The sequence below is a fragment of the Erpetoichthys calabaricus genome, chromosome 15 (genome assembly GCF_900747795.2).
Source record: "Erpetoichthys calabaricus chromosome 15, fErpCal1.3, whole genome shotgun sequence".
NCBI classification, from domain to species: Eukaryota; Metazoa; Chordata; class Cladistia; order Polypteriformes; family Polypteridae; genus Erpetoichthys; species Erpetoichthys calabaricus.
In genome coordinates this window covers 9,924,259-9,947,323 of record NC_041408.2, presented here as the reverse complement: position 1 = coordinate 9,947,323, position 23,065 = coordinate 9,924,259, and the positions used below count along the sequence as shown (strand labels likewise).

Below are 23,065 nucleotides of genomic sequence, written 5' to 3'. Positions count from 1 at the left end.
AAAAAAGTGTTTTAAGGGCGGTTGTCATTTAAAAATTGACCGAACGTTACTGTTTATGGATCCAGATTTGGTTCCTGCCTTGCACTTGATGCTGGCCGTATCAAGCAGCCGGCCCCATCAACACCGAACCGGATTAAGCAGGTTTGAGAATATTGGTATGTAGTATCAGTGCAGGTGGCTTGTAATAAGAAAGAACGCAGTATTTGTAGAAAGTTTGGAAGCTTGTAAAATAAAAATAAAAAAAAGACTAGATATTAATATTACTATTACGTTGTATAGTGTTTATTCAATATATAATAACATTATTACGAAACTTTCTTTTTGGGCAATGTTTTCTCACAGTTTCATTCTTTAACTGTTAATGAAGGGTATCCATTATGATTATTGAATAAAAAAAAAAAGTGCCATTATATATTTAAATTGACTTTTTATTCTCTATTTTATTCTATATTGTACCCTTTTTGATCGCAATTAAGAAACTGGCGAACAGACAAATCACCATATGCTGCACAAGAGCCAGGAGTCTCAAAAATGAAAACAGAATTAAATGGCCTCATTGTGACAGACTTTATACCAGATCACCGCAGTGTTTTAAGCAGCAATTACAAAGTTAATGACTACATGTAAAGCCGACTGTCATTTTTTGCCAATTAAGAATGTACCAAGGTAAAACATACAACTTTATACAGTGGCCTGAACAGAGCACATGTGTGTACACCACCACTTGACTGTTTGGTCCATTTAAAAAATAATTTTAATTATTTTTTTCTGTTTTTGGTTCCATGTTTTCAAACTTCCATTTAAAAAATGATTTTTTTAAATGATTTTTTCTGTTTTTGGTTCCATGTTTTAAAACTACCTTAATATTGCACATGCTTTAATTTTAAGGGGTTACCAAGTGCACACCATATTCACAAGTAAAAAATTAATTGTACGCTGTACAAGTCAATGAAGTATCTATCTATCATTAAAGGCTCTGGTTGTCTCTACTCATCTCTTTACTAATTTCTTCATATCAGCTTGTGTTTTCATAAGCCTCCTAAAGAATATTTTCAGCTGACAATTTTTTTTCCTTAATTTGTTAACATACAATGTGTTTTTCATTAAGCTATCTGTATTTATTTAGTAGACTTATTTCTTGGTTTCTTTTATTTTTTCAGGGGCCATCTGAAAAAGACATTCAACTTACTTTTTTTTTTTAATTTGTCAAAGGGCAATGTGCTTTCTGTATAGCCTTTTTAACAAAATGTTTCTTAACAAGGGTAGTATGGTGGCACAGTGGTAGCACAGCTGCCTTGCAACAAAAAGACTGGGAGTTTAGTCCCACGTGCATTCTGCATGGAGTTTTCAGGTTCTTCCATGTCCCTGTGGGTGATCCAGTTCTCTCCCACAGTCCAGTGAAATGAAAGACAGGTGGATTGGCAATTCTAAATTGTCTCTAAATATATATATGGTGTGTGTGTAAGTATGTTCAGCCTGTGATGGGGTGGTTCCCTGTCCAAGGATTGTTCCTCCTTTGCTCTTGATGCCTGCTGGGATAGGCTCCAGCTTCTCAGCGGCCCTTCTCTAGATTAGCAGGTTTAGATAATGGATGGATGTTTTTTGTTTTTTTTCCCTTTGCACAGTTTGTAATGTGTGTGATGGTACAAATTCATAAACCGCATGTCCCACAGGTTCTTTTTATGTGCACATTTTACCAAGGCGCTTGGAGGTTTAGATTGCTTTTATTTAAGTTGAGTAAATCTTTGTGTAAAATCACTATGCTGTGTGCTATGCCAGGTCTGTAAATTTATTTGGCGATACCTTCTTGTCCGTTTTTTCCCCGTACTCATCTATTTCTTCTCCTAATGTTTCTTTGATCTAATTGCAATTTGTTTTATACTTTCTGTCATTTTATTATTGTAGGGTTTAGGACCTTTGAAGGAATTTATTTTTTATAAGTGGTTGGTTCATATAACTTGAATCTTCTAAGACTATTTCCAAGTTTACTGTATGCCTAGCAATGACATCAGATTCTGATTTATTCGTTATGATGTCTTTATTCACGGTGACTTCAAATATCATAATAATACTGTTTTCTGTTATTTCTTTTACATTTGAAGCTCACAGGTCACACAGTAAGGTAGAGGGAGAAACTGAACCAGCAGCCTTGTAGGTTAAAGTCCAATGGCTTAGTCACAATGCCATGGATAAGACCTTAAATAAAGTCCACTCATCTCATCCTGAATGCTTTCAAAAATGTCTTGATGAGACCACTACAGTTTTGCCTCCTATTTGTACAGGCTGGGATGTTACTAATGGCTTATGTAGCATTCACTCACTTTCAAATGTACTTCTTGGAACAATGATCTAGTTTTGCCAGTTAAAAGTGAAAAACAGCTTTAGAACAGAAATAACAGGTAGGAACAGAAGGATAGAAAGAACAGAAAATAACATAGGTAAAATGCAGTCATTGAACATTCTGGAATTTTAGAGTGTAAAAAATTTTTAGTCCCAAAGGAAAATTGTGATATTTTTATGCAAACAGCAGCAAAAAAAAAAAAATCATCAGATACAGACTTGAAGGACAAATAATCCAATCAATCAATATATATATGTACAGTATATGTGTATGTATATATGTATGTATATGTATGTGTATGTATGTATGTGTGTGTGTGTATGTATGTATGTATGTGTGTGTGTGTGTGTGTATATATATATATATATATATATATATATATATATATCTCATTAAAAAAAAAAAAAAAAAATCCTGGGAGAGAAAGATGGGCGACGAGATGTGATCTTCACGTTAAGATCACGGAAGACACTTAAAAGACCCGTGAGATGAAAGAGAATGGCCACGGAGCATCTTGCGGGGACCTTAAAAATGAGACTTTGTGCCAAGAGATTGACCTAGGACCGTCTCGCGATGACGCAGAACATCGGGCTCAGAATTAAAAGACGGAGAGTAAAAGACAAAGTATAATTTCATAAAGACGTTCACAAACATTGGCGCTATACACATGCAGAGCAGGTTAGAGATTATGAAAACAGTGGAATTCGAAAGGCTGAAAAAAAAAAAAAGGTGCGATACACGTGGAGAAAGTTAAAGAATATGAAAGTAGGAAAATTAGAAATTATAAAAAAAGAAAGTAAAGATCACAGTAGCGCAAACAAATTATTACTTGAAAAAGGGAAAATAATCACCACGGACCAGGTGTCATTGGGGGAAAAAAAAAAGCAGGATAAAGCGAGGTCAGAAATAAAAGACAGAGTAGAAAACAAAGTAAAACATCATAAAAAGGTTAAAAAACATGGGGGCCAAAGACCTGCAAAGCAGGTTAGAGATCATGAAAACTGGAATTCAGAAACCTATCCTGAATTATGGTACAAAGTCATTAAACACATGTTTCACCGACCTCATTTAAAAGATTCAGCATATTGGGACTCCAAAGATTCCAAATTTTTTTTTTTTTTTTTTTTTACAGAAGTTCTGAAATAAAAGTGAAACTAATGAAATAGCAACAATTCAAAGAAAAAAAATGTTAAAAGTGTGTATCCGGAAAACCAACAGGGGGGTTGGCGAGCAAAGCACCCTAGTGTGTGTGTATATGTAATACATATATATATATATATATATATATATATATATAATTATGTATGTGTGTGTTTGTACAATACAAGTACTTATACTCTTAAATTTTATATGCAAAAGATACAAGTATTTAGTCTAAGAATCAGAAGGAACTCCCAAAGATGCTTCTTGGCACTTTGTGGAGGAATGAGCCTGGGGCTAAAATTGCTCCAAGAGAGCGCCTCCTGAAGGGGTTGGAGTAGATCTTTCATGATTGCATCCAATTTTGCCACCATTCTCTTTTCCACAACAGTTTCCTGTGTGTCCAGGATTAGGCCTGTGATGGAATTGCCTTTCTTGATAAGTTCGTTTACCCGTCATTCGATCTCAAGTTGCTTCCATAGGAGACCACAGCGTAAAACAATTCACTGGCTACTACAGAGTGGTAGAACATCTCCAGCAATTTGTTGTACACATCAAAAGACCGGAGTCTCTGTAGGAAGTACAGTCTGGTCTGGTCCTTCTTGTACAGCACCACTGTTTTTCTCCGACCAGTTTGGTTTGCATGCCAGAAGTCCTCCACTAACACTTTTGTCTTGCTTATATTAACCTGTAGGTGGCTCTTTATGCACCACAGGACAAAGTCCTTCACTCACCTCCTGTACTATGATCTGTCTCCATTATTATTGCAGCCTATGATGGAGGAGTCGTCGTAAAACATTTGTAGATGGCAAGTGCCAGTGTTATGCTGGGCGTTTGTTGTATAGGGAGTGAACATGAAGGGAAATGGAACAGTTCCCTGAGGTGCTGCACACATTGCCACCACTTACACACCACCATTTTCCCACCAGTCCCTGTGCCTCAGAAACTGCTTTCTGTTACTGAGGTAGTCCATGATTTGGTAGGTTACAGAACACAAGAATGGGTAGAATATCTGCCACATTGAACTGAATTTATCAGGTTTGAGATTTTTTTAAATCTAAAATGAATAGCTTATGCAAGTATTAATAATGCAGTATTGATAAACTGGTCAGAAAACCTTGTATAAAAACACTTGTATGTCAATACTGATTAATACAGTATAAATCGTATTTTCAGTGAATAATAAACTGAATTTCATTTTCCCCCATTTAGTATCGTCATACAGTATGGACAATGTAGTATCACAGATTCACTCCTTATCTGTTAATGGAGGTTTTCCATTATGACTTCCTGGATAAAAAAAAAAAAAAACATTCTATATGATGATTGATATGTTATATATACAGATTAATAATTTGTCATAGCTGTTTTACTGTATGTGATAGCAGTTAAGATACTTTTAAACAGTCAAGTATTTTGTCATAAGCTGCACAAATGTGAAGAGTCTCAAATTAAATCAGGAGAACAAAGTGGCTTCAGTGTTATTTCCCCCAGAGTGCGTCTAGAATACAGATGCTGTACCGTTTCACCGCAGTGTTTCTAAAGTAATTAAAAGTTGGATTGCTATATGTAAAGGCCAACTGTCAGTTTTTGCCAATTATGAATGTACAAAATAGAAGTATATGGTGGCTTACACAGAGCACATCGGTTTAAGCTGAATTACAAAATGACACAAGAATTCAGTTCAAAGTAACAGGACACAGTATGTAGAACAGCTTTGAGATGTGATTTTTGTGTCAAGTTAATGAACGCTAGCAGTCACTATTAAGCTGCATTGCACTGCCTGCAACCCACTCCATATATAATAAGCACACTTCACTCTGGTGTTTTCTCTTTGCCATGACAAAGAGATTAAAAGAGTGAATGTTTATAATAAATACATTCTTCTCTATTGTCAAGAAGTTTATTTGCAGACAGTCTGTGGAAACAAGCAGTTTAATTGGAAACGGCCAATGTAGAAACTGTGTCTCTGAGGCTAAGGATCTGTGCTGGTATCCAGAAGGTTGCCGGTTCGAATCCCCGTCACTGCCAAAAGAGATCCTACTCTGCTGGGCCCTTGAGCAAGGCCCTTAACCTTCAATTGCTCCAGGGGCGCTGTACAATGGCTGACCCTGCGCTCTGACCCCATGGGGTATGCGAAAACTAACAAATTCCTAATACAAGAAATTGTATAAGGCGAAATAAAGAAGAAAAAAAAAAAAAAAAAGCTTTTATAAACCCTTTGGATGAAGGCTGGAAAATGTAAAACTATTTTTACATATACCAGACAGCTTGATGTAGTTTTAAACTTCAGAAAGTAGCATTGTTAGGATTGATTTAGGGTTTAAACACAATGAAATGTTAAAAAGAGCAAGAAAGAAAAGACTAAAGAAGTTATATGTTTTAGTAAAAAGCTTGTTACTTTTGAGAATTATTGCACTAAAGAACAGTTTTAAGCAAGGTGTAAAGTGCTTACATAAACTTTAGACTATATTGTAATGTTACATTTGTTGTAGACCAAAAATGGACTTTGAGAGAGAGTAGAAGCTACAAATAAAAATGAACATTAACCTGGTGTTGTATGATGATTTATTACCTCATCTAGATTGTTTTTGGCACTTTTCACAGTGAACTCAAAGTTCTTTACCCGATAACTATTTGTGGTAAGGTCACATGGGCTCTTATAGTGTGTTGGGGCAAAAAAAATAAAATAAACCAAACAGTGGTTTAAATTTAAATTTACAGAGGAAAAATCTGATTATTATAGCAAAGTGCTCTCTTTGGAACATTTTTGTGAGAGGTGAAAGTATTTTTAAATTGGTCTGCAAATGAAGTTTATTCAGTGCAGTGAAGCCTGGTTAGTGCTGACACAACCTCAAGGATGCCATTTATATTTGCTGTTAATGTCACTATAGAATATAAATCAATTTCATGTCCAATCCACTTAATCCAGTTCAGGGTAATGGGGCTAGAGACTATCCTGGTAGCATTGTTTGTAAGCCATGAAAAAACCAACAGGGTGCCAGGCCTTTGTGGGATTCACACATATTGTATTTACTCATACTGGGTCCATTTTGAATGAATATTTAACCTAATAAGTCCATGTCTGGAGTATCTACCCACCATTCAGACAAGAGGAAAATGTCAGGCTCTTCACAAACAACAGTTAGTGCACCATCGTGCCACTAGACATGAATGCAATTTTTATTTGAGAAAAATTTTCAGGTCTGATAGCAACTTGACATAAGTAAATCAGACATTTTAATTGGAAAATTAAAGTGAAAGCTGTAGAAATGTAGAGTCAATTTGTTTTGTACAGGGTTTTGACATAAGCTGAAATTATTTTATAGAGTGGTGCTCTCTGCATGGCGTTAGCGTGTTCTCTGCATGTCTGTGTGGGTTTCCTCCTACAGTACAAAGAAATGCAGGTTAGACTGATTGATAATGCTGTTGTCCCCTTTGTGTGTGTGTGTGTGTGTGTGTGTGTGTGTGTGTGTGTGTGTGTTGAACATCCGCTGGACTTGCACCCTGCCCAGGAATTGTTCTGCCTTTCACCTGATACTTGCTGAGATAGGCCACAGCTTCCCCACAACCTTGGTCAGGATAAGTGGGCTTAGAAAATGGATGGATGGAGAGGACATTGTTATTCATCTTGCCTCCAAGGTTTCACTGATAAAGTACTGAACTACTCAATGATTAAACCAATGGGTGGAACAAAAAAAACTGGGGGTGATTATTATAGATGTTGTCCTTGAGGCCCCTTGGCTGTTTGTTATTTTTGCTTTCTTTGTGATTTTGGTGGCTAGTCTAGCAGCTGGTTTGTTATAATAAATATGGATATCTGCAGCAGGTTTTAAAAATGTATTGAGAGGTAACGCATGTCATTTCCATTTTAAACAATGCAACAAAAAATTATGAATAAACTACTTTGTAACAGTTTAATAAACTGGGCAATACTATACTCAATATGTACCTAATTTTATAGATATTTAATCATTTTATTTATTAATTTTTAAGTGCAGTTTTTTCTCAGGGTATTTTAATGTGAGAACATCCAAGTGAAACCATAACCTGGAACAAAGAGTGTCATAATTAGAAATGTATATCATGAGTAGTGGTCTGGTTACTAGAAATACACAAGATAGGGATAATCAAAAGGAGAACATAAAGTATATGAAAATTCCATATTATCGGTATATCACTGGGCACAAAGGCTAGTAACTTTTGTGTAGGATTGCTCACTGTTTTCCTCAAAAAGTACTGTGTCATGAGTATCAAAATACTTATGTTCTTGCCTCCATCTTCCCCTCTGACTCTTAACTCTCCAAAATAAATAAGACTTTGCCTCAGTTCAGATGCTGACTCTTAAGTTCAATAAGCCACTTACACATAACAACATTGAAATCCTGTCCAGGGGATACCTCTAGCATCAGAAGCACCCTTTGAATGTCTTAAGGGCATTGTACCAGTGTTGCCTCTCTTGATCCCAGGTATTAATACCCAGGCACCTTTGCTGGCTAATCTATTACACAAATGAAACCTACTGCTGCCCTGGCTATTTCACAACCCTGCCATTGGGATGGAATTTATTTAAAACATGTAGTAAATAGATTTTCCACTTATAAAAGTGTTCAGGACTGGTTCTAGCCTTGCACCTGACAGGATATATTCTGGTCCTTCTGCTATCCTTAATTGGATTAAGCTGATTTATATAGGGATTCTTTTTTAAAGTACAGACACACTCATGTTACTGTGTTTTGCATTGTTTATCTTCATTGACCAGTTGCAAAATAAATTTAGAGGAAAACATAATAATTAAAAGTGAAATATTTAGTAAGTATTGGTTTGTTTAATTTCTGATCAACCTTTGCTTGTATAGTTGGAGACCAACTGTTATGGTACTTGTAGTATTCTGTAGTGTTCGCAACTTTCAGATTGATTATTAATCCCAAAGGGAAATTATATACTATTACCAGCTTGCTATAATGTCTGTCTGTCTGTCTGTCTGTCTGTCACTCAGTAATGTTCAAATGTTACAATGCACAAGTTATAATGTATAACTTGATTACTTGAGAGACAAATTGGGGTTGAGCAGCACACATTCTTTAATATTTAAAAATTCTCAATAATTATTGTGGTCAATATAAACATTTCAAATTAGTGGTGGTTTGTTACACATTTTCTTCCAATTCGTTTGAAGTAAAAATTGCATCAGTATGTGTGAAATGTACAATTTATTAGCTTGTGTTCAACGATAGACTGTTCCAGAAATACAGTAACAGCAAAGTTTTGTAGAAACTGGTGTGGTGGATTTCATGTATTGCTTAAGCAGACGGACAAATTCAGTTTTTATCTCTCTCTTGCTATGTGTATGTTTCATTTAAAACATATAACAGGCTCTTGGAGCATTGTATTGCTTTAAGTAGCAGTGACCTCTTGTGGAGGCAGAGGGTTTTAGACATGATGACACATAACGGTACTTTTTTGTTAGCTGCTGCAATTTTTTTTTTTTACCATCAGTGATTAGATATGTAACCAAATGAGCAGCTTCACAGTCGGAGTCGGGTGTCATACATGTAAGTCTGTTCTCAACACTTGTCTCATTTTAAAAAGACAGGTAAGTAGAAGAACATTTCAGTTAGTCTTTGATTTTGCAAAGTCTTATATTGAAAAGTGGCAGGGTACCTGAAGTTGTCCTTCGTCATCACACAAAAACAGGTACTGTCAGGGCGTGGTAGTTTAGAGAGAGGTTAATTAAAATTTACGGAAGGGCTTTAGACTGTTGGTGAAAGTTTGGAACATTGGGGAAAAGATTTGTAATTCCACACACAATTCAACTGGAAACTTCATTTTCTAAGGTAGCAGTCCACCTTGCTAAAGGACCATCTCGTCTCATCTCATCTACGCAAACCGTTCTTCCTAGTGAGAATCGCAGCAGCACCAGGCCAAGTAGGTCAGCCCAGACTTCCCTGACCCCAGCTACTGATTACAGCTGTCTTGGGGGGGGGATACCCAGGGGACATCCTGACAATATGCTCAGACTACCACAACTGGCTGTTCTCTATCTGGGGGAGCAGTAAATGTATTCTGAGGCTTTCATAAATTGTAGCGCTTCTCACCCTGTCAGAGTGTCAGTCCAGCAGCCCTGCAAAGAAATCTCATTTCTTCTAATTGTACTTGTGACCTCATTCTTTAGGTCATTACCCACAACTCATGACAAGAGATAGTGGCTTGTCTCCACTCCCTGTTTGTGGTTTTTATTTACCGATTATCAGTGCATAGCCAAAGATGCGATTGTGCCCAGTCATTGCTTTATGCAGACAGTTATGTCCTCTTTGCCAAATCTGACTGTGACCTTTGGTGTGCACTTGGGTAATTCTCAGCTGAATGTGAAGTGGCAGTGATTAGAATGAGCGCCTCCAAGTCTCAGGTCATGGTTCTGTCTCTGTGTCTCTCTCTCTCTCTCTGAAAGAAATTGATTACGCTCTCTTGAGGTGTGTGGGGACCAACTGACCTTATTGGATAAGTTCAGCAGTCTTGGGCTCTTGTTCATGAGTAATGGAAGAAGGGAGCATGAGATCGACAAGCGGATTGGAGTGGCTGTGGTTCATCTGCAGGAGCTGTACTGGTTTGTGGTGGTGAAGCAGGAGCTGAGTCTAAGGAGAAAGATCTCAGTTTACTTGTCGATCTACATCCTTGTCCACATTAGAAAGCCGTACACATAAAAACTAGCAGCTACATCTCATAATAGTTCTGTAGGATGGATTGATCTCAAGAATTATATTAATTATATGAAGAGATACCATTCTGACCAATTCCATACATTTTCAAACTTGCTAAATCCAATTCAGGGTCTTGACATCATTGGCCTCAAGATTCGAAGGCTCAAACTCACGCCACTTTTTGGAGGCAGGCATGAAATAATGCTGGTTGTTGCAGCCAAGGTTGGAAGGTTGACATGCACTTAACTCAGGACCATGTTGTGTTAGACCTCTCCCTCACTTAGAAAAGTGACTTTGTCTGTTATTTTTATAAAGTCTAATCAAATGTGCTACTTTTTTTACTTTTGCTGCTTCTGTTTATTCGGAATAATGTTGCAGATGTTGTTTTGTTTCAAAAAAAGACTAAAGACCTGAGTGGAGTATTGTATGGCCTTAAGACTATGTATAGCAGAGATTTCAGAGCCTGGCAGATGAAACTAGATTGCAGTCTGGTCATTGGGAACTATCCTCATTGGCTAGATAGGCTGAAATTCCGTCAATTGCGCTCACAAGACAAATCTGATAGTCTGGGTAGTGTCTTTGAACCATTAAATATTGCATTTTCAGTTTGCACCACCATAGTTGTATTTTTTTTTTTTCTCTCTATAGAGTGGCACGCAAGTCAGTTACCGCCTAATGTTTGTTTTTAGTATTTAGAAATGTTTATACTATGTGTAATTTATAAGTTATGTTTGATAAAATTGATTTGAAACTAAATAATTAGCTATTTTTTTTGCTCCATTAATTTTGATATTTTGCCAGTGACTACATATGAGAGTGACAGAAGTGTCCTTGCTCTCCTTACAATCTCTTCTGTGACTGCACAGTACTGATTCTTTATATCTAATCTGATGTCTAAGGGATACTCCACTTGATTTGTATAAATAAAAAAATTATTATTAGGCACATGCTACAATTCTGCAGTCTTGCTTTGTGTCCTCTTGACCGTTCTTTCAGTTGTGTGGTGAGCTGGACAGATTATCAGTCCCTTGTAGTCCTCACTGTAGGGTGCCTTGAAAACCACTGGCCAGCTAGAAGTTAAGGTATGCAAAGTTCACTCTAAAGAGTAAATACTAATTGGCAGGTTGGGGTTCTGAAAGAGACTTCATTTTATGGCTGCCTGAGTGTTTTCCTCATAGGTGTGGCTATACTTTTTCAAGGTCTCAATCTTTATCTGTCTATAATGATCCATAAGTCAAACTTCATGTCGTACTCAAAGTCCTACTGACCAATACTTACTTTGGGTAATGCACTCTTTATTTAGTGTGTTCCATTTTGGGTTTTACAATAACTTTTTTTTGTGCAAGTCTTTGTTTCATATCCTGACATGCTAAAATGGCCTTTGATGGCTTTTCTCAGTATGTTGTTGTTCTGTAATGAATCTTGTAACATTAGTAATACTGAGAATTTGTAATGCCTTAATCAACTACACTTAATAGTGTAGATTTTTTTACTAATATGTAATACTTTGCAAAGGATTCACAAATGATATTCATGATCTAACATCTAAAAACACATTTACCTACCCAAATTCTGTTTTAAAAAGCCCCATGTTCTATAGCCTAATCTGTAATTTGGCAAAATTGTTGACTTGAAAGTAGTCAGAAAAAGAATATGAAAAAAAACCTTACATATTTGTCCAAAAATGCAATTCTTGTTCTGCTGAGCTAGACACACAGTAGTATATGAAGAGCTGTGTCTGTTGAGTGTTACCAACAAGTGTGCCTGATAAGAAACTGTTGAGTAGGGGGATTACACAATATTATTTTTCATCAACCAGCCGATTGAAGGATGGAAGCAAAAACTGTACCCAGGCTATCTTGTGCACTAACTTGCCCAAGGCAGGGCTGCCCAGTGGGACCATTGTGCACTGTAACATGTGGGTGTAGCTCCTTCTGTTTTTCAGGATTGCTAACAGTGTGCTTTCTAAAGCAGTGGATTGGATAGCGGTTTCCTGTAACAACATGAGCTGGCCGGCTGCCTCTGCAAGCAAGCAAGCCGGCTGCCCTGAACAGAGTGGAGAGAGAGAGAGAGAAAAGAGTTCGGGGCCTGAGGAGCTGCTGTGGTGTTTTCAGAACTTCACAGAAATCAGTAACTTTATTGTGTTCGCAAGGAGTTTTCTGCCACAATGTTCTGTGTAAAAGGTATGACTAGTGCACTTATTATGATTTTTATTGTTTCAAACCAACTGCTACATCCAGTTCTGATTGGATAGTCAGACCGGGAGAGCTGCTTTTCTTGAGAGCAGAGATCTGCTTGCCACATGTTGGAACACAAAATTTGGCAAGCCAGTGCCACTTTGAAGGTTGGTTTTTGGGTCGCCAGTTATGCTGGAGTTAGGGATCTAGGGATCTAGGGATTTATGTTTCACATAATGCATTTGCACTTTTTTAAATTGATTGTAGTTTGCCATCATCAATAATTAAGTACATTTTTGATCAGTCCTCCTGGGTAAGGTCTATTATGTTTTGATGATTCAGTTTTCATGTTTGAATTTTACAGTTGGGCACACAATGTAAGCTAGTGATTAAACACACTGGAATGCTTACTTTTTGTACTAATGAAATTGTATTTTATTTCCATGTCCAATAAAAATTATAGGCTTGTTTTACACCTGCCCTGTCTTTTGCATATTTTTCATATAAACTTTTTTAAGAGTTGAGCTAGTTTAGTTTAGCCTCATATTAAATCATCCTAAACATACTTCTGCTTATTATGGACATGGAACTGGTCATCTTTGAATTTGTTTTTCATTTTTTTTAAACTGGAAGTTAATGTTTACCATCTAAAATATAGTCTTACTTGAAATGGTTTTCCTTGTTAACTTCTGACTGTCTGTATATCTTTCATAATTTTCAGCCTTTTATTGATTCATTTTTATGAAATATTCCAAAGTTTTCATTTAATTTTATTTCTGGATAAAATAATGTTGCACATCTATTTTCCTGAAAAAGATGTCTGATCAGAGTATACTTCTATAACAGTGTACACATTATGTTGTAGTACACGGGAGCTGAGATGCGATGATGAAAACTGCTTTTTGAATTAGGAGTGATTAATTAATCTATGGAAGCATCATGCAGTTACAAATGGAAGAAGGCAGGTATCGAACTTCTGTTTCTCTAGTTTTTAAAATAAATTTTTCCAGTAAAGAGTAGTGGGTCATTACCAAGATGAACCTCCTAAATATGCCCTATACCAATAAAATTACAGTGGGGAGGAGTCTTTAGAGCAGAAACAAGTTTCTCTGCATTGTTCAGTATGTTTTGGCTATTCTGTCAAGGTGGTGCAGTAAACTCTGTTATTGTTTTGGAAACTGCCTTTCAGCCTGGGTATGTATGCCTATGTGGTTTTTAGGTCCAACGTTAAAAGAGGGAAAGAAAATCCATTTAAGGACATCTTGCTTCCCCCTTAGCAACTTTAGTATGCATGTACTTTCAAGTTTTGATGATTTTGTTATCTGTAGATTGTAGCCGTGCTTTTGAGCTTAGACAAACTTGGCTTTTACTGGTAAGTGAAAAATGTAAAACAACTTCATTGAATTTCGCAGGAATTTAGGGGTTTGTGAATGAAGAGGTGCTTCTTATCAACAAATGGCATGCTACTTTAATAAACATCAGATACCTTTCTGTATCAAACCAGCACTCTTCATTTTTCCATTTGTTTAAACAAATTGTTAACAAGCAGTCTTTAATATAGTATATTGATCTGTGAATACTGTTCTCAGATATGCAGATCATTTTCTAGTTTTTAACCTTTGATAGGGAAGGTAGGGTACGTGGTTTCATAGTGGTTAGTTTTGTTACCTCTGGCATCCTGGGTTGAAAACCTAATCGTTCGTGATGTGGAGTTTAAACATTCTCCCCTTGTTTATGCATGTTTTCCTTCCACATCTCCAAAGTTGTGTTGATTAGGTTAATTGATGACTCCAGAGTGGACCCTGCAATGGAATGGCTTTGTGCTGTGTTTCTGGCCAACTTTTTTTGCATTCAATCTAAGGTGCACACCGCCACATCTTGGGAGTATACACTTTCCTTGCCTTGGGAATATCAAGGCTCACAGGCATGTGTGCATAGTAGAGAGTGCCAATGTCCCCAACTAACAATTCACCAATCAAAAACAGCATCTGCTAGAGCCCACATTCTTCATTTAGATGGGTGAAAACAGCAATTTTAATTTAAGGCATATTTATTTTTTGATTAGGGGTCCCTAAAATAAAGTAAATAAGTAATTAAATACAAAGAAATAAGGAACAAAAAACATTTTTTGTAACATATTTATGTTTGTATAGCATTCTGCTAAGTTGTTGTTTACATATTTCATTTTGTCTGAAATAATTTCTCCATGCATATCATCAGGGCCCACTCATGCACACACACACACAGTCAGACAGACAAACCCAGTAAGGCATTGCTGATCAACCTAACTTAAAAATGTTTGAGAATGTTGGATGAAAACCCATGCAGATAACAGGGAGAGCACACAGTCTATACAGGCAACAGGCGATTAATAATCAGGTTAAATCAATTTTTATCTTTCCCAAAGTAAGCTTTTATCCAATCATTCTATCGTATTTGTGTTTGCATAGCAAACGAAATTGGTGCCTTGAGTACAAAGCATTTGAAATTACGTTTTTTCTAAGTAGGATGCTTTCTAATAACTGCTGCAAGAGGTTTACTTCTGAGAAGTGCTATCTAAACTGTTGGCGAGTGTCATCTGCTGTCCTCTAAAACAGGAACCATCAGGTGAATCTGATTTTGTTCTTTTGACATCTGCCAACTTGCCCCCTGTTATTAGATACTGTACCCTTGCAATTTTTTTTTAAGGCTCTCTGCTGTCAAGTTGCCATTGGTCAGCTGCTTCAATAACTCTTAGATTTCTCACAAGTAGCTGTTGGCAATTATGATCTAACTAGCTTTCTTTTTTTTATATTCTGTCCATATTTTCAAATTACTATTGCTCCTTAAAAGCACAAAATGAGACTGCATATTGTAAAGCAATTCCAATAATTATTGCTCAACTTTGGATTAAAGTTAATTCTCACATTGTCTACTAATTCATTTTGATGGATGAAGTCTGTGTCCAAATTATAGCCTGGTCATTGTCTGTCTTTATTCTCCTACATGTCTCCTTGGTTTTTGTTTTTTTTTACTACTACAGTTTTTCTGTCATATCTAAAAGACCTGCTTGTTAGGACGGTTGGTGTTTCTGTATGATCCGGTATCAATGATGTCTCTTGTCACATACTGGCACCCTGTCTGCTGTTGGTTCCTGAACTGGAAATAGTTGGATGAATGATTTTAAAGTAATCACTGATAATAGCATATATAAAGCTGGTGGCACATTATTTGACTTCTAGTTAGATGGAATAGTAAATTGAATGACTCTGGTTGCTGATCTCATTGCCTGAGGATGTCAGATACATGATTACAAATTAAAGGGCCTGAATATTTCTCAAATCGTTTCCAACTCTACAGCTTAATTTCATGTCTCCAATGTATATGTGAGCTTTCTCCTGTTTCTGACAGGCAATAGTGTGCTGCATGACAGTGATTGTGGTATAGGAGCACTTCATAGGAATGCCAAGTTCAGCAAGTGGTGGTCATAGGAATGAATTGTGACTGCCTCCAACTCGGTAAGGTTGTATCAGTGAAGTATGCAAGAGAAAAATTGCTGGAAAAGTCATGTAGAGTGACATGGTCCTAAGCAGTTAAAAAAAAAAAAGAGAAAAATACAGAAATGCTGATCCTTAGTGTTCTATATAGGAATGGTTCCCCAAAGTGCACCTGTCACTTCAACATGCTAATCAAATAATTGGGTTCATCCATGCATGTTTGATATAATGAACTCTATGCCAAAGTAAATTACCTGAATGTCCCATATTACAGATCCATATAGCAAGGACATAGCCAATAATATGAATATTATGCTTTATAGCCTCATCACACCATGATTTACAAGAATACCACTTAACAAGCAACATTTTTTGTCCGTTAGAATTCCTTTTGCAGTAATATAGTTTTGAGATTTGAACACAGTAACATTTTTGTTTGAAATTCAACTATGAGGCCACAAGGCCATGTATTGTATGTTTATTCATCCCTAGTAAACTTCATTTGTCTAAAGAAAAGTAGACTCTGAGGCATTAATGTAGGAGGAAACCAGATTACCGAGAGAAAAGCCTGCTGACATGGAGTGTGTATGCAAACTCCACACAGATAGCCCCAAGCCGAGAATTGAATCTAATCATTATTTGAGCATCATTTTGAAGTTGTAAATTAACAAAAAGAAGTTTTTCCAAATATGTTAGATCTTGCTGTCTGCAGATTTTAAACAGAATGTAAAAGTGCACATCAGTATTTGCTTTATGGGTTTGCCATTTTTGCATATATACAGAATGAACAATTGAAAAATAAAAAAAACAATGTCTGTCTTTCCATTGATCATTCAGTATAGTTGTATCAGTTTCTTCTCCTGGACTTTAACTTTATGATGTTTTCCATATTTGGTCATTTAATTCTTCCATTTTCAGAAAGGCAATTTAGAAAAGGTGCATACTAATTCAAAAATAAGTTTTTATTTACATGGTATTAATTTAATTCCTTACTTCACATTAACCAAGGTAAAAAGTAGGCAAGTGGATGGATGGGTGGATTGATTTTAGGTTTCTTGCTGTGTGTTAGTAAAGGCCATGTCATGTTAGATGGCTTTACCAGTGTTTTTCAGTTGTATCCTTCATTTATGTAATCTTAGCGAGTCGGAGGCAATTGGTGACGTGCACCCATGACCACCATTGCCTAGTCTGACATTTCCTGCAGCTCTCCCTAACAATATCAAACAGGTTTTGCCTTTAGTAGTAAGGGTGGGCTCTGTGTGCATGAGAGCTGATAGCCAATTAGCAACCATTCAAAAGTACAGTGCATATAATGCAATGATGAGGAGTAAGGCACTCTAGTGGTTTGAACCCTTATCAGTCTGATGTGCCAGATTGTAACAGCTCTCCGATCAGAACCTGACCACTTGGTCCTTTCCCTTACCCCAGATTGTAATGGAGAGGGCTATAATGCTGCACATGATCTTGTACTCTAGGTTGTGGAATGCATCAAGATACTGTTGAATGCAGGTTGTGGGATCTATGTGTCAGTTGGGAGATGACCGTACCAGCCATTGAAGTTCTGCAGCATTGTGATTGCATATGTTTGAGATTAGCATACTCCATATATGGGTGTTCCAGTGCACCATTCAAGGGGTATTCACATCTGTGTATTTAAAAGGTGTTTGTGATTTATCAATGTTAAATTGCATAAAAATGTGCATATGCCAGATTTTATCTTTTTTTTTTTTTTTTTTTTTAATTTTTTTACCAAATGCATTTTACTGTTTTATAAATGTGGCCCCCTGGTCTTGTGATTCTTGCAGTAATTTTTGGAGGAACTGTGTGTCTTTTAACAGTAACAATGAAATCACTTGTCTCACTGTCTAACAGTAATGACCCTGTAAACCTATAGATCTAATATTACTTGCACACAGCATGTAAAACGTAAGATCTTTTGTCAATATATTACATTTATTTTTATTATAAAGAAAAAAGGGAGGAATGGTCATTTATCTACACTGATACAGGTTGTTTTTGTTGTCTTAAGAATATTATAAGGGCTAATGAGGGGATGTTTTAGTTGTGTAGTTTAACTTGTAGTGGATCAGGGGAGTTGGGTTGCCCCGTTGTCAGGTTTTCCACATTAAAGAAAAGGGCTAATGCAGGCTAGGAATGCAGAAGTGGCATGAATTCAGTAGAATGCCTAGGTCAGAAACCTTGAAAAACACAAATATTTGTAGGGAATGAATGACAACTTTGTAATGCTGGGTTGATAACTATAAAATGATGTCTGATTGTAATGAAGCAGGTGCCACATTTCCCTGAAATGCTTTCTCTGCTGTCTTAAGACTGTTGTAGAGTAATTTTAGACCCAACACTGTGCAGAAAGTAGAATGCTGTGGAGGTAAATTTGCAGTATGAGATGCAGCTGCTCTACAGATTCCGAGCTTTAGTCTAATAATAGGGTGGGGAGGTGTGGCAGCTTCGCTGTGTGCAAAATCCTGGACATTTGCTCCTGCCTGGGTTCCAGACATAGCTCTGTGGACCTCTCCCAGAATCCTCAAGGCTATTTATCAGTTGTCTTGTGTATGTTACAGGATTCTCCCAATGTAAGTGCATTCCTCAGTTTCTGCTCTTGGCAGTGTTTTCAAGTGAAAACAAATGCATGAGATATGAAACAGATTTTTTGTAGAGAAGGATGCTCTGTGAGGTTGGTGAAGGGGGAAGGGGCTTGAGCAGTATTACAGAGCTAAGGGGTCTAAGGAGAAGTGTGTTTGTATGCGTCTAAAAAAAACAAAGCTCTTTCTTTCTCTACACTATGTCACAACTTTGGAAGATCAAATCACGTGTTTACAAATACTGTAAATAATTGATGAATTAAGCATGAAGCTGTAGGATGAGGGAGAAGTAAACCTATATTTTCTGAAGGCGCAAAATCTTTATAAAACAAAAATACAAATCAAGAGTGAAGGTTAAAAGTCCCCAAACTGTTTTTCTAGGAATTCGGAGAATTTCTGATCCAAGGATTCAATGCCACTCAGACTGAATTTCTCTTCTGTGAGATGTTCGTAGCACCACCTGCCATTTATTTCTAATATACTTCTAGTTTTTGTTTAAAACACCTATCAAAATGAAAACTGCTTTTTTCCCCTGTATACAAGAAGTATCTGACCCCAAGGGGACCAACCCACCATTCTTCAATATAAAATGTGTATATCAACACTCCTTGATGTAATAAACTTGCCAGGGGCATGTTCTTCAGGGGGCTTCAGAGGGGTTTGCAGATTAAGTACTGCTAGAAGCAGTTTATTAAGCATGAATCGACATGTGAGCATGGCTGCTGGCGAACCTAATCAATCCTAGGCAGTATGGGGGGGATAGTGTGGCAATCGGGTTTCCTCTGACCCTGATTCCACCAGTTCTATCTTTAAGGGATACAGGGTTTCTGATTTTCGTAAATCACACCTGTCGTCTTTATGCTATCTCTGCTCTCTTGAGAAGATTTTGTTCAGTTAATTAGCAACTATGTGTCCAGGACCTGCAATGGATTGGCATATTGTCCAGGGTCGGTTTCTGCCTTGTGCCTGATGCTGCCCAGAGAGGCCGAAGTTCAGTTGAATTGGACATGTTTGAGAAAGTTAACCTTTCTTTATTATGCATATGATTTGAAAAAAGTCAAAGGCATTCCTTAGTGTAACTGACCCAGATATACAGTTCATACTAAAATAGAGAGTGTGAGTGAGTGTATACTCTGCCCTCTTCCATTTTGACGCATAGTTTGAATGCATTGCAAGCTGCTTCAAATACCAGACCTTCGTCAAATGCTTCTTTAAGCACGCTGTACAAAAGACTCCGCTTAACAGAGTAAAGTTCTTCCTTAACTCGAGTCTTTCATGGTAGGCTATTTTAAACCTGAGTTAGTTTGCATGCTGTACTAAGCACAGACTTGTTTTGCCATATGGTTTTTATTTGCAGTGATTATTTTTTAAAATATGTAATTTATCATAAATTCAGGAGAAAAAGTTGGGTAGGCTGTTAATTTTATTAGTATTTTTTTCTCTTTTTAAGTGTTTCTTATTCCTGTATGGAATGCAACAAATTGTTCGACTAAAATTCAGATTTTAGTTTCCATAAATGCTGCTATTTAAATCTTCACATCGATTTATTCATCGAAATGTCTTCTATACTATGGAAGGGATGATATTATTAACCACCAGAAGCATGTATTACCCTCATGATTTACTTTTTTGCTACAATGCTGTGAAAAAGTATTTGTTCCCTTCCTAATATGCTCTCTTTTGCATATTTTACACAAAGAATGGCCTCAGAACTTCAAACAAAATGCATCTGAATTAGTATAAACAACCCTAATTCATGTGTTCATGTGAAATGTGATAATTGACTGCATGAGTTACAAGTACATAATAAACAATAATCATTGTGATTCATATTTAAAACATTTAAAATGCTGCATTAATTGAAATGTTTAAAGTTTACATGGTGTCAGTTGTAATAGAAATTTGACATTTTTAACCCTCTGATTGAGGTCCATAGCAGGCTAGATCCCTAGTAAAGGGTCAAAAATAACATTTGTAATCACTGACCTGTAAATAGTCCAAAACGATATCCCACATATGTATGTGTGAAACTTGTCATTTTTAACCTTCTGGGAGTTGCTGTAAGAGGCCTAGGGCCACCTTTAAAGAATCAAATATGTCATTTGTGATCAGCAGCCTTGAAGCAGCATGAATCGACACTCAAAATGCCTGTATTCCTGATTCCCATTTTTTCACACTTTTGTGTAAAGGAGTAACTGTCACCAGTCATATCCCATTAGGGATGAACCCGTGGGGTCGGTGGATATGGCATGAACAGCTTCAAGCACTGGTGATTTCTGATTGTTTTTATGAACAGAAAAAGGCAACCTTAATGAATACACAACACAGTTTTCAATCAGTTTAAAGTACAAACTTTTCTCCCAGGTGCAAATGGTAACTACACCATAGTTTCAGTGCTTGGTTGGTGCAAATTTAGTAGCAGTAATTAAAACTAAACACTTCCTGTGATCATATATCAGTCTTTCACATTGCTTTTGAATAGTGCACACACACATTTCTTTGCAGAACTGCTCTAATTCAGACCTTCTGGTAGGTTTGTAAGCATGAAGTGATCATTTCAGGTTCTGCTACAATAGCTGTTGGGTTCAAATCGGGATTTTAACTAGGCCATTCCAAAACTTAAATTTTGTTCCTTCTGAGGCATTCGTTCAGTTGTAGATTTCCTTTTGTGTTTTGTCTCTTTGTCCTGCTGCATAGCCCCATTATTTAGCTTCAAATTACATGCACCTTAAGAATATTCCGGTAAATTGAAGAGTTCATGGTGCCCTCAATAATGGCAAGTCTTCTAAAGCATCACACTAGTGTCTCCATGTTTTTACTGTAGGTCTGAGGTTCTTACTGTCAAATGCCAGACATAGTGGGACCAGTGTTATCCAAAGAGTGCTACTTTTCTTTTATCTGTCCATAGAACATGACTGGGCATCATCTAGGTGTATTTTTTCCAAAAGCAAGATGAGCACTGATGTTACTCTTAGATGAACTTGCCACCTTTTCTTACTGTGGAGCCTTGAACACTGACCTTAGCTTAAGCTAGAGATGCCTGCAATTATTTTGATGTTGTTTTAGGATCCTCTGTGATTAATTGTATTCATGTGCTTGTACCCTTGGTAATTTTGCCAATCTGACCTCTCCTAAGAAGATTCCTCACTGTATCAAATGTTCTCTATTTGGAGATAATGACTTTCACTGTGGTGCGGCATTTAGAAATGGCTTTTTAAATTTTTCCTCATCTGTTCTAAAATCTCCTTTGAATTGATGCCTAGTAATCGTACAGAAACCTTGTAACAACTTTATTCTCAGGGTGAGGTTTAATACTGTATATGTTGAGGTTTGCATTTAACAGGACTGGCTGTGTTCAGTCAGCTGAGTGTAATTATCAATTAACTGGTCAGCTGTTTGAGTAACTGATGGGGCAATTACCTTTTCACACAGGCAATACATGTGTTGGATAATTCTATTCCTTAAATATATTAAGTAGCGATGTATAAATTGTGTTATATGTTTACTCTGACTCCCTTTAACTAATAATATAGTTTGTCTTAACCAGTGGTGCCCAATCTTTCATAATATGGGAGCCAAACTTGACTTTGCTGTGAATTTCGCGGGCCACAACGTATGCGAAAATTAAATATGGATATTTAAAATTATTCTAGTTACCGAAACGTGAGTAAAGAAAAGAAATGAAAAATCAGTAATTGGTGGACTCACCATCCTATGCTTATTTTATTAGTGCGATGTCTGCAGTTGTTTTTCAGAAACCAGTTTCGGAATGTTTGGGTCAAGATTTGTCACATTGATTCTTAGCACAGAATGAAGATGATCGTCTGTAATGCGAGAACGTGACCCGGTTTTTGCTCTCTTCATCATGGAGAAAGTTTGTTCACAAACGTATGTGCTCGCAAATGCCGTGGTCATTTTCAGTCCTTCCTTTCGCAAATTTGGAAAATTCAGTGGTAACAGTTCAGCATAAAACTCTGGTAGAGATTCTTCTATAAATTTATCCTTCAGAGACGTATTGCATTGTAACTCGATCAGTTCCAGTTGTAAATCAGTTAGCGCAGTAGGAACGTCAACTGAAAACGGATTTTCAAACAAACGGATTTCACTCCTGAGGTCATGGAAATCTGCAATCCTCAAAATTTTCACTCCGCAGCTTCAGAAGTTGGACCATTCTTCTTTTTGGGAAGTGAACGTTCACTTGTGCCTGTCGTAGTGCAGTACACATTGGAAAATGCACCAATTGCTCCCTTTCAGCGTGTTGCATGAAAAGTCTCAATTTAGCTTGAAATGCACTTATATCCGCATACACATGGCAGATAAGCTTGTTTTTTCCTTGCAGTTTTATATTGAGTTCGTTCAAATATTGCGTTAAATTGCTAAATCCCATAGCCATGAGGGATCGCTAAGCCCAGGAAGTTGCTTTGATTTTTCAGTCATGAAGATATCTATCTCATGCCGCAGGTCAAAAAACCATTTTAACACTTTGCCTCGACTCAACCAACGAACTTCACTGTGATATACGATGTCATTATCCATCCATCCATTTTCCAACCCGCTGAATCCGAACACAGGGTCACGGGGGTCTGCTGGAGCCAATCCCAGCCAACACAGGGCACAAGGCAGGGAACCA

General features: G+C 36.9%; 1 protein-coding gene across 6 annotated transcripts in view; it reads left to right on the top strand.

The window, feature by feature from the left end:
• Window positions 1-23,065, top strand: part of nhsl1b (NHS-like 1b) — a 258,596-nt gene that overhangs the window by 134,329 nt on the left and 101,202 nt on the right. The window contains exon 1 of one of the 6 annotated variants that reach the window (XM_051919271.1): window positions 12,139-12,365. The exons of the other annotated variants lie outside the window; for them this stretch is intronic. Within the exon in view, the coding sequence (XP_051775231.1) occupies window positions 12,350-12,365 (16 nt within the window). The 5' untranslated portion in view covers window positions 12,139-12,349. Of the gene's footprint in view, window positions 1-12,138; window positions 12,366-23,065 lie in introns of those variants that run through there. 6 annotated transcript variants of the gene reach the window in all.